General features: G+C 44.2%; 1 protein-coding gene across 1 annotated transcript in view; it reads left to right on the plus strand.

Annotated features, from left to right (window-relative positions):
• Window positions 1-7,281: 7,281 nt before the first annotated feature.
• MYH7B (myosin heavy chain 7B) overlaps window positions 7,282-12,367 on the plus strand; it is a 54,185-nt gene continuing 49,099 nt past the window's right edge. Inside the window, exons 1-3 of the mRNA XM_035124249.1 lie at window positions 7,282-7,408; window positions 8,771-8,922; window positions 11,286-11,389. Coding sequence (XP_034980140.1) covers window positions 8,826-8,922; window positions 11,286-11,389 — 201 coding nt within the window. The 5' untranslated portion in view covers window positions 7,282-7,408; window positions 8,771-8,825. The remainder of the gene's footprint in view (window positions 7,409-8,770; window positions 8,923-11,285; window positions 11,390-12,367) is intronic.

A 12,367-nucleotide genomic window follows, 5' to 3' on the forward strand; every position in this document is an offset into this window, starting at 1 on the left:
GACTGGCTTGGCGGTGGCGGGTCTTCCCGCCACCGCCAAGCCAGTCCGCAGCGGGGGCTTTTCGCCGTTTGCCTTCCCTCGAGGGGGAGGCAAACGGCGAAAAACCCCGCCGCGCCGCAATTCGGCTCCGGGACTGGCTTGGCGGCGGCGGGAAAAAGGGGAGGAATTCCTCCCCTTCTTCCCGCCGCTGCCAAGCCAAAGCGGGCCTCCCTCCGCGCCCGCTGCCGCTTCGGCTTCCTCGGGTTCCCCGAGGAAGCGCCGTCCCATGCCGGAGGTGTGCGGCAAGGCTGCCGGGGGGGGGGGAGCGCTTCTCTCCCCCGCCGCCTCACCGCGCACCTCCAGCATGAGACTGGGCTTCGGAGCGGCGGTTGGCGGAGCGGCAGTTGGCTGTTCCCTGTGTCCCGAGAGCACGGGTCCAATCCCTGTGTCCCTGGTTGTCCCTCCGTCCAATCCCTGTGTCTCTGGGGGACATGCGCAGTACCCCAGGGACACACGGGACATCTGGACGCAGGGACAACATGGACATTATTATATAGGATATGCCCCACCTTTCTTTTAAGGCACTAAAGGTGGGGTAAAAGTTGTTACCCTTCCCAACTTTTATTCACAGCAACGCTGCGAGGTGGGTTAGGTTGAGAGGTTGCAACTAGCCCAAGGTCACCAACTGTGGGTTCCTCATGGCTTAGTGGGCATTTGAACCCTGACCTCCCTGGTTCTCATCTGACACTCTAACTGACTACACTACACTGGCTGTTTGGCAGAAAGGTGGGTGGGATTTAATTCATAAAACAATAAAGAAATCTTTACCCCTTGCAGCATTGTAAATGACCCTACAAAAGCTAATAGCCTGTCAAAATAAAAAAACCTAAAAAGTTCTAGCCTGGTGGGGGTTGGCAGAAGTGGGAACAGAGAGCTCCTACTCCACTCCAACTTCAACAGCCTGCTGTATTTCTATGCTGGGTGAAGATGAATGGGATTTCTTGCTTTGGCAGTCCATTTGGTTTCTAAGTTGGGCCAGAGAAGGAACAGAGTACTCTATCCCCCCTTTACCAGTCTGTTTCCATGCCTGTACTGTATTGAATTCCTTATTGCCTTGATTAGCCAAGCCCACTCAGCTTTTGGTTGAGTCTCTATCTACGGTATGTCTCTGGAGAATGTGAGATCCAAAGTGCTGCGTCCATTATTTCCCCCCAATGTTCAGAGGCCCTGTGGAACAGGAGACATTGTTTATGTCAGTTAGGTGTACACTTTCTAAGACACATGTGCAGGATCTTGCTGTGAAACAGATACTTCCATTTATTTCCCCATATTACAGATTGATGCATCTTAAAACACCTGTGCCTTCAAAAATCGTCTTAGGAAAAGTCAGCATGTTAAAAGTTTCATAGACCGGATAGGCTTATAAAATACATGCTTTAGTATTATTTGAACCTAATGAATTCTCTGATAACACTATGGAGATAATTTTAATATCAAATAATTTATTTCCCCTTTTATGGTTAGGGCTCATCCACACTTTCACTTGCCCCGTAATTTGGTCGTATTGCATACCGATTAATTCCTCTGGGTCCAAGAGTTTTTCTCATTGTTCCACAGCTTTGCCTTTTGAAAATGCAATGTTACCTGCTGAACTGAAGCTTGGTTAAGCAAAATCTCTCTCCGGACTTTCCGCACATTAGCTAAGGTCTGATTCAGCGTGTAAGATTGGATTTTTGCAAAGCACAGCTGCAGAACAACTAGAAAAGCTCTTGGACCTGGAGGAATAAATTGGTACACAATACTATCAAAATGCAGGTTCGGAAAAAGTGTGGATGAGTCCCTAGTTTAATCATTGCAACAGCAGATGTTGGTAGCTGTATGTCAGGAGCGAACCAGCAGTAATTCATACCATGCAAGTTGGAGTTAAGTCTTTATTGGCAAAAAGACGATCGACACAGCAGCTCATCTCCGGTAGGTCTCGCACCCATGCCATACCTTTCAGTCTTGCTTACAAGAATATACGGATATACTGTACATTCTTCAAATGTTCTGCTTGCAGGTGAATTGTTGCAACAATGGTCAGCTAGTCTTCTTCTCACCGCCTGTGTTAATAATAATAATAATAATAATAATAATAATAATAATAATAATAATAATTTATACCCCACCCATCTGGCTGGGTTTCCCCAGCCACTCTGGGCAGCTTCCAACAGAAAAATAAAATACAAAAATCTATTAAACATTAAAAGCCTCCCTAAACAGGGCTGCCTTCAGATGTCTTCTAAAAATCTGGTAGTTGTTTTTCTCTTTGACATCTGATGGGAGGGTGTTCCACAGGGCGGGTGTCACTACCGAGGACGCCCTCTGCCTGGTTCCCTGTAACTTGGCTTTTCGCAGCGAGGGAACCACCAGAAGGCCCTCGGCACTGGACCTCAGTGTCCGGGCAGAACGATGGGGGTGGAGACGCTCCTTCAGGTATACTGGCATGAGGCCATTTAGGGCTTTAAAGGTCAGCAACAACACCTTTACCTTTGCCAGCATGTGATTCAGCTGGTCCGTTCAACCACCTGCTTCAACATGCAATAGCCAGGGCTATCAACTTCACTGAGCAATAAAATGATCTCTTCAGGTTCTCCTCATCTTCCTTTTCTTTGGAGGTGCCTCCTACTCTCTTATCTAATATTAAAAGTAGAAGCTAGTGACTAGTGACCCTTGCCTAGGAAAATCAAACACCTTCTGATGTGCCACAACTTGTAGAATGTCTGTGCAATCCTTCAAGAGCATAGGAAGCTCAACAAAGTTGTTGTAGATAATGATGATGTTGCCACTAGTGTGGCCCTGGGTGCGAGAACCAGCACAAGGCTGTGATATCCCCGAACACTTCCCTATAAGTGGCTAGTCTTACAAAATGGAAATATGCCCAAAATAGCTCCTCTGCAGATTGTCCCTATCTAATCTGTGATTTAGCTCCTTTGCTTTGGTTGCTTCTCACAGCAACTGGTGGGAGTGATGTGTTGAGGGTAGGACCTATCAGCAAAAGACCCAAACAGCTTGCAGTCGTCTCACTTCCTGCCTTTTATCAGAGCTTCTTAACAGAGAAATATTTCTCTGGAGGGGACTCTGGTGATTAGCAATAGCACAGCAGCCTCCCTTGGGATTTCAGAGAGGCCAGTGTAACATGAGACGGAATTCTACATTCCCCAAAGCCTTGCAAGCCTTTGTACATGGTTGGGTATCCCACCTGGTTTGTTGCATGCTTTGAAAGAGCTTGCCACTGGTGTACTTTAGAAAGATACTTTTAAAAAAATGATCACAGCATTAGCTGCACTTAATTCCCATTGAAACCAATATGACTTAAATCACGAGGCCTCCTGGAGTGATTTACAATATACAGCTTGCTCTCGCATGTGGCTCCCAGTCATTTTGCACCCTCCCTTAGCTTTAATAAGGTTGTTACATCTGGGTGCCCATAGCATTTCATGGGCCCAGCTTCTACTAATGTATAAGTCATTGCCTGTAAGGAGCTTGCCCTTGGAAGCACACATCCAAACACTAGCAAGCACAGTGTTAGCTCCAGGCAAGACATTCTCTGTGGGCACCTCTCCCTGAATGAGTCTTCCACTTCACTGCCATTATCACCAGCCCCTGCTCCTCCTCTTCCTCATTGTTGCCAACACTTGCTTGTTTGCCAGGTGGAGACCCAATGAGCAAACAGGCCTTTCAGTGGAGGCTGGCCCATTTGGGTGAACAGGGCACTACCCCACCAACCTCTGAGCCAATACCCACTTTGTTGCTTTCTTACTTGCATCCAGTCCAGCCTGTCAACAGCCTCCTCCTTTGTCTCAGCAGGGAGGAGGAGAATGGGGACTAGAATCAGTTGGCTCTGCCTTGCTCTTGGCTTGGGGTTTATCTACTGCTGCCTCCTTGCTTTTCTGCCAGTCCTGATGGGCACTGGGCACCACTGAAGCATCTATTCCTCCTCCTTGCTACCTGTTTTCTCTGGGTGAACAAACAAGTAGATTACAACGCTGAAGAGGAGGAGCAGGTTGAAGAGTCTGGCCCTGACTAGGCAATAAATGAAGAGATGATCATAAATATATATATGATCCCAAGAGGAGATATTTATTAGCCCCTTAAGTGATGGAGTACTCCTGGCAAAGATAACTCAAGATCCTAAATATGAGCTACATGTATTGGTTTATATGCTTTTCTGTCCTGCCCTTCTTAAAGCCACCAACCAAAACACATTTTAAAGAAACGTAACATTAATTTAGACTCTTCTGCCAAATTCAAGCAAGCAAGTTAAGCATCTCAGCCAAGACCCTTACTACAAATTCCATCCCAGTGGCAAAGCTAGCTGTGATGCCCAAGACTCCGGAGAGTCCTATTTCCCCCCCCTCCCCCACTGGCTCAGGAAATGTCACTTGTGAAGATGCGTGTTAGAAGTTTATAAGGACCAAGCAGCTCTTAGGCTTCCATGTTGTTGTTTAGTCGTTTAGTCGTGTCCGACTCTTCGTGACCCCATGGACCATAGCACGCCAGGCACTCCTGTCTTCCACTGCCTCCCGCAGTTTGGTCAAACTCATGTTCGTAGCTTCGAGAACACTGTCCAACCATCTTGTCCTCTGTCGTCCCCTTCTCCTAGTGCCCTCAATCTTTCCCAACATCAGGGTCTTTTCCAAGGATTCTTCTCTTCTCATGAGGTGGCCAAAGTATTGGAGCCTCAGCTTCACGACCTGTCCTTCCAGGGAGCACTCAGGGCTGATTTCCTTAAGAATGGATAGGTTTGATCTTCTAGCAGTCCATGGGACTCTCAAGAGTCTCCTCCAGCACCATAATTCAAAAGCATCAATTCTTCGGCGATCAGCCTTCTTTATGGTCCAGCTCTCACTTCCATACATCACTACTGGGAAAACCATAGCTTTAACTATATGGACCTTTGTCGGCAAGGTGATGTCTCTGCTTTTAAAGATGCTGTCTAGGTTTGTCATTGCTTTTCTCCCAAGAAGCAGGCGTCTTTTAATTTCGTGACTGCTGTCACCATCTGCAGTGATCAAGGAGCCCAAGAAAGTAAAATCTCTCACTGCCTCCATTTCTTCCCCTTCTATTTGCCAGGAGGTGATGGGACCAGTGGCCATGATCTTGGTTTTTTTGATGTTGAGCTTCAGACCATATTTTGCGCTCTCCTCTTTCGCCCTCATTAAAAGGTTCTTTATTTCCTCCTCGCTTTCTGCCATCAAGGTTGTGTCATCTGCATATCTGAGGTTGTTGATATTTCTTCCGGCAATCTTAATTCCGGCTAGGGATTCATCTAGTCCAGCCTTTCGCATGATGAATTCTGCATATAAGTTAAATAAGCAGGGAGACAATATACAACCTTGTCGTACTCCTTTCCCAATTTTTAACCAGTCAGTTGTTCCATATCCAGTTCTAACTGTAGCTTCTTGTCCCATATAGAGATTTCTCAGGAGACAGATGAGGTGATCAGGCACTCCCATTTCTTTAAGAACTTGCCATAGTTTGCTGTGGTCGACACAGTCAAAGGCTTTTGCATAGTCACTTAGGCTTCCATAAGACATCTCAATTGTCCTGTGTCAAGCAGCTAACCACCACACACCTGAAACCTACTGGGATCCATTCAGATTATTTAGCATGATTTAGGCTCAGTGACAGCACCTTGCAAATGCCATGGACCCACCACTGTTGTCAGACTGCCAGCACCGTCACTGCAGTTGATGAGGCTCGGCTGGCAAACTGGCATTAAGCAGAGTTCTGGACCTGCATGGTGCACATGTACCAGCTAGCGTCATTCATATGGCTGCACCATACATGGGCAAGGAAGGGCTGGGAGTTTGGTTCACTGCTGCTGTGAAGCCACCTCCCAGGAATGCATGAACCTGTCAGTTTCAGTTTCTCTTCACTTCTCATTTTCCCACTCTCAAGTTCAGAATACAGTAATAATAATAATAATAATAATAATAATAATAATAATAATAATTCTTATTTCCACTGCATTTTGCATTTCTGTGAAAATTCAGCGGCATTTTAGGGAAACTTCGGCTGCAGTTTTCAGTTTGCATATTAATTTGGAATTAAGTAAGTTCACCTATAAATGCAAACTAAACTGAATCCCGCCCCCATTCCTACCACTCCAGGAGACCTCCAGTGGCTGATTCCTATGCTATGCAGTAAGCAAGCACAGAATCACATGAATCCAACTGGAGGTGCTTCTACAAGATGCTCAGATGTTGGGCTTTGACAAGTTTTAAAGAGAGAGTTTAGCAGCAGTGTAGAAGTGACCAATAATGTTTCTTTACACTCACCATATGTGACGTAAGGAAATGTGGTGGCAGCAGCAGCAGCAAGATCTTACAAGAGTTCTAAGAGTTCTTGCTAGAAGCTGCCACTGCCACTTCTCATTTCTGTGGCAGCAGGAGCAGGGGCAGGGGCAGGTGGCGTGTCGGTGAGGGTGCTGTTCCTCAGGATTTGACTGCCTCAGCCTCAGGGCCGGCCCTACGGCAAGGCTGGGTGGTGCAGGGCACCGGGCCGCCAGGGGGGCGCCAACAGGCGCTGGGGAATAGGGTGGGGGGGGCGCCGGAGGGATCTTCGCACCACAGCGCCAGGGCACCAGATATGCTTAAGACAGCCCTGCTCAGCCTGCTGCTAGGGAGTCTGGCTGGAATCTTTAAAATCTTTCTTATTTATGTCCTTCCTCTCCCCACCTCATTTTGTGTTCCCTTTGCATGAGCTTTTAAATAAGTGTCATATTAAATGGTCTTATTGATTAATATAAAGCAATAAAAAGCAGGAGACAGTACAAGGGGAACTGAACCTTGTTCCTTTTCATTTCTTTATCCCACTGAAAATCAGGTTTGATATATTTTGAATTGAACACTCTGTGATTAAATGAAGTTGAAGTCCCCCGTGCCACCACTGTTTTTGAATCTGGAATTTGAGATCACTGGTGGCATCCCTGAATAAGGGATGGTTAACAATCCTGCTCAGCAATTACCTTCTTGGTCGTTAAAGTTATGAGTCTAGGCCAAAGGCTGTGGTCGAAAGTTGAAACGATCGCAACAGAAGGGGCTGAAAGAACAAATTAAGCGATTGCATTTTGTGGTGTTCCTCTTCTGGAACAGAATGGCTGGGACTCGAGAGAGGGTTGTGCTGCCTGTCAAAGCTGGAGCCCCCACTCTCTGCCTTTGTAATCGCCTGACAATACAGGAGTAAAAATAACCAGCCCGCATTTGCAGAGAGATAAAAGTTCTTGCCTTTTGTGTCTCTATGGGCAGTAGGGCAGCAGCACCAATGGAGCTGATATGACACATGGGAATTTCTGACATATCTCTCCCTACTCTGACCTTGAGGGACACAATAAAAAGGGGCTTCACAGCATACACACACACAGTCACTCAGCCCCATAGCCAAGGTTGGTAATCAAAAGCATGTCTGTGTTGCATGTTTGTTCTGTGCTGTTACCTTACCTTCCTTAGCATGACTTTTCATAAGGAAAAGAGAATAAGGAACAGGATGTCTGTGGTTATAATGCTAACTCATGATGCTGGTGCAGGGTTGGTGAGTTCAAAGGGAAAGATAAAAGAATAATGTGCATTTATTAAGATTTGAGTTCAGTAAAGCCAGTAGCAGCAGTGTGTGTTATTGATGTTGTGTTTCAGCATGCATGGATCTTGAATATGAGAACTATTTCTTGCTGTAGCAACTTTTTATTGGAATGTTGTCAACAATAGCCACTTATAAAACAATGAGTGGTCCTGCAGGAGTTAATGGTCTAGCTGCACTCACCACTCTTTTGTAATTCTAAATGGAACCTTGTCTTCTTAGGCATTTATTTGGTCAAATTAATGGATGCATCAAGTAAACTTCTTCACTAATTTGATAGAGAGTTCATGCAAAGCCAGGCTTCTAACTATACAGATTACCACTCATACATGGACAGGTCTGAAGATATTAGCTCAATCAGAGTAGAAGTATAGGAACCATCTGCAGAGAACTCTCTCTGAGATGTAAATTGGCAAGGAGCAGACAGTAGATAGCTCACAATCCACTAGTGAACCACCAGCCAGTTTCAAGTTGACTGACCAGTGCTTACTGATTGTTGGGATTTTTGTAGAGAATGTTGAGTAAGTTGGAGCTGGGTTTGATCCAACAAGTTGCTTCTTATGTTCTTCAGCAAGGATGCATATTCATGATCACCTACTATATATATATATATATTAAGAGATCTTTTGCACTCTTGCTTTCTCATTTAAAACACATACACGTAAAGGGACCAAAGGGAATCTTGTAAAAATAAGTCATTGTCTCGGCAAGAAGCAAGTCATCCTATCACTGTGCCACCAGATTAATTAAGCAAATTGCTTTGTCAGTGATTTGGAATAAAGGTGTGATGGAGTGTACCAGGAACATATTGAAACAACTGTTGTTTGCCATATATGAGGCATGCATTGGCCAAGAGACAGTTGGCTTTGGTTCACCCAGCAGAAAAGGAGTAGGCTGATACATTGGAGTGAGGTATTTATTCTGTTTAGATGTAGTACAAGTTGATGGACTGAAGCCTATAGGGACATACCAGGAAAGAAAAAAGGAAAGAAAGAAAGAAAGAAAGAAAGAAAGAAAGAAAGAAAGAAAGTTCTAATTCTTCTTTTGACATTGGAAGAATCTTTTCTATGTTTAGGTAGGATAGAAAGTGAATGGAGAGCATTTTTCTGCATGTATTTAGCTAGCTGGTGGGCTAATGCTTTGTTTCTGTTCTCTCTTCTCAATGTTCTAGAGTGTTCAGATTATCTGTTTGCTGCTGTTGAGCACTACTCCTTGTAGTAGGCAAGATGTCTATGTTGGACATGGCTGAGTTTGGGGAGGCGGCTGAGTACCTCCGGAAAAGTTATGAGGAGATGTTAAAATATCACAATTTACCATTTGATGGTAAGGCAACTTTTACTGTTCTCAAGGGATCTTGTATCCATGACCCCCTCTCTCACTTTCTTCTCAAGTGTTGCTATCGTTTGCTTATATGTATTGGGGCGATTATAAGCGTTCGTCCTAGGAGAACATTTGTTTTCCCAGTGTTGCTGCAGATTAAACCCCATTAATTTTAGAGTATTTGAATCAAACATTTATGAAATCTGATTGCAACTATAGAAGTTCTACTAATCATACAGCTCCATATTGCAATTTGCAGGTAAACCTTTAGTGAGATTGACAATTACACCACTACTGTAATATGTAAATTGGACACGTGAACAAAGTACTTCTGGAAGGACTGGGTGAGACAGAGGTATCTGCTTTCTAGAAACCTGTGGAGAATTTAGTTTGGGAAGCTGTTTCTTAACCATCTGTCACACTGGGGATAAACAATTGACTGCAGGAGTATCCAGAAATGGATACTCATTCTTTCCACCTCTGCCATTATCATATTACATGTGGGCTATTCACTGCCATTGTTACAATTTACAGGAGTGATCTGTTTGGTTTCAGAATAAATACCCCAATGCTAATGCACAAGGAATGCAGGAACATAATATTGCTTTCTTTGTCCTAAAATACATTTTCCCTCTGATTGGGGTCACAGGCAAATCCAGAAACAGGGACAAATGTCACCAGACAAAATCTAGAAAGGCCTGCTATATTTCAGCATCTCTTGAAACAATGCATTTCTGGATCGTCCCAAAGCAAACTTCCATGTGTCTGATTCTAGAAATTCCTAGTCCATTTCTGAAATCATTCGAGATAATGGTTGCACAAACACTATGCCTTTAAAGAACACTTGAAGCACATTTCCCCCTTCAAAGAATTATGGGCACTGTAGTTTGTTAAGAGCTGCTGAGAATAGTAACTCTGTGAGGGGTAAACTCCAGTAGGAAAGAATGCTTTAAAGGTATAATGTGTATGCAGCCAATCACTGCCTGCAATCATGCACATAGTTAATCCACCTAAATCCCACTGAAGTCAATGGGATATGGGCAGCCTAACTATGCTCATAATTGTAGCCACTGTCTCTTCTACACATCCTTGGATTTTTTTTTTAATCACAAACATTTATCTGACAAATGCAAGTTTGCCTTTGATAGAGCTGAAATAATTATGCATTTGGCCAGGATTTCAAAAATCTGTGTCCAATCTTTGGAAGTTTTTTTTTAAAAAAACCACACCTGATTATGAGGGATAAAAAGGTGAAGGGACCCCTGACCATTAGGTCCAGTCGTAACCGACTCTGGGGTTGTGGCGCTCATCTCGCGTTATTGGCCGAGGGAGCTGGCGTACAGCTTCCGGGTCATGTGGCCAGCATGACAAAGCCGCTTCTGGCGAACCAGAGCAGCACACGGAAACGCCGTTTACCTTCCTGCTGTAGCGGTCCCTATTTATCTACTTCCACTTTGATGTGCTTTCGAACTGCTAGGTTGGCAGGAGCTGGGACCGAGCAACGGGAGCTGACCCCGTTGCAGGGATTCGAACCACCGACCTTCTGATCAGCATCTACTTGTACTTTGATGTGCTCTCAAACTGCTAGGTTGGCAGGAGCTGGGACCGAGCAACGGGAGCTCACCCCATCGCAGGGATTCGAACCGCCAACCTTCTGATCAGCAATCCCTAGGCTCAGTGGTTTAACCCACCGCGCCACCTGCGTCCCTTTTGATTATGAGGGATACTTGGTGTTTTTTATCTATATTTTAAAAGATTTATAAGCCATTATAACATATAAATGTTGGTGTACTTCTATAATCTTAAGACTTCTGGATAACTTCCATGGTATTTTTTTTTTTAAAAAAGCAAGCCATAAAATCTAATCCAACATCTTATTTGTTGTGTTTGCAAGTCACTCTGGAAGCCTTTTTCACCTGGAGGGCAGGGTAAAAATGCTTTCAACAAATATATATATATATGAATACTATTATTACAAATTTGAGTTTGAAACATGGTTATTCAGTATTGTGCAACAAATTTGAGTTAGGAAGGCTTGCTTAAATATCCCTGCTCTAGCCCTTGATTCATGATTTACCACATACTGTATAAGGTAGCAGCAAAATACACAAATCAATCCTAAAACAAGATGGGCTGGTTTTTTGTTTTTTTTGTTTTTTGAGAATTACACAAAATCAGCTTTCAATACCCAGGATTTCCAGGTCCATTGGCTGGAAAACGAAAGGAGGAGAATGCTATTGTGTTCAATTGTACTGCTAAATTTTATATGTGCATGTACGGTATGGAATCTACTAAGAATGGCAACCCTTATTCGGCCCTTTTCCGGAGTGCTCTCATTTCTCTTGTCTCTTTCGGGGATCATAAAGGAAAGAAGAGGGCCTGGATCCCGGATGAAAAGGAAGCATATGTTGAAGTTGAAATCAAAGAATCCTCCGGTGGCAAAGTCACCGTGGAAACTAAAGACAAAAAGGTAAAAGAATTCCACACTGATGGGGTGGGGGGTGCAAAATGTGGCAGGGAGGAATTGAAAAGGAAAGAGAGCCTGCATGAGGGCATATGGCAGAGGAAAGGAGGGAGATGAAATATGCTAAAACATGTCACAGTGGCCACAGTTCTTACTGATGCTTCTGCAATCATCAAGAATCATAAGAATCTTATGTTACAGGCGCTTCCCAGGGCTCCATCACACACTACTTTTCTGGGACAGATCACACGGGAGAGGCGCAATGATTTTGTTTGGTTGATGATGATGATGATTTTTATTATGTATATGCTGTCCATCTGACTGGGTTGCCCAGCCACTCTGGGCAGCTTCCAAGAAAATATAAAACACAATAAAACAACATCAAAAACTCCCCTATGCAGGGCTGCTTTCAGATGTCTTATAAAAAAACAACAACTCCTCAAGCATGGGAAATAACCTCATTATCATTCCCTCCCATGTAGTGCTCCCTGTTAAGACCAGGCTTGAAATTTGTGTGGCTTCATCATTACTTTGAAAGCTGGGTTAAGATTTTAACATTTCAATCTGCTGTCTCTAGGGTTCATTTGTACTCATTTTAAAGGGTGAATCTCTTTTAGGATTGATTATAGATTTTCAACTACCCACTAGCATAACAAAGTCCCTCCCCTTCTCTCCTATCCCCTCACTGCCCTGCCCTCCTCTAAATCTGCTCTGGAGGGCCAGACGTTTCCTCAGAACAGCACAAGGAGAGGAGATTTTGTTCCGTCAGGCAAGCGGAAACGCTTGCACTGATGGAACTATTTCCTTAGTGCCATGTATTTCCTTAGTGCCCATTATGCTTTCCTGAGAACTGCACACTGCCCTGTGATGGCTTTTATGTCCTGAACAGCTGTTTACAAATCTTTTAATAAAAACAAACATAAACTAAAATCCTGGAATATTGTGAGACAAAGACACAAAAGAGCAGAAACTATGCCACTGCTG

Source organism: Zootoca vivipara, chromosome 7 (assembly GCF_963506605.1).
Source record: "Zootoca vivipara chromosome 7, rZooViv1.1, whole genome shotgun sequence".
In the NCBI taxonomy this organism is placed as follows: Eukaryota; Metazoa; Chordata; class Lepidosauria; order Squamata; family Lacertidae; genus Zootoca; species Zootoca vivipara.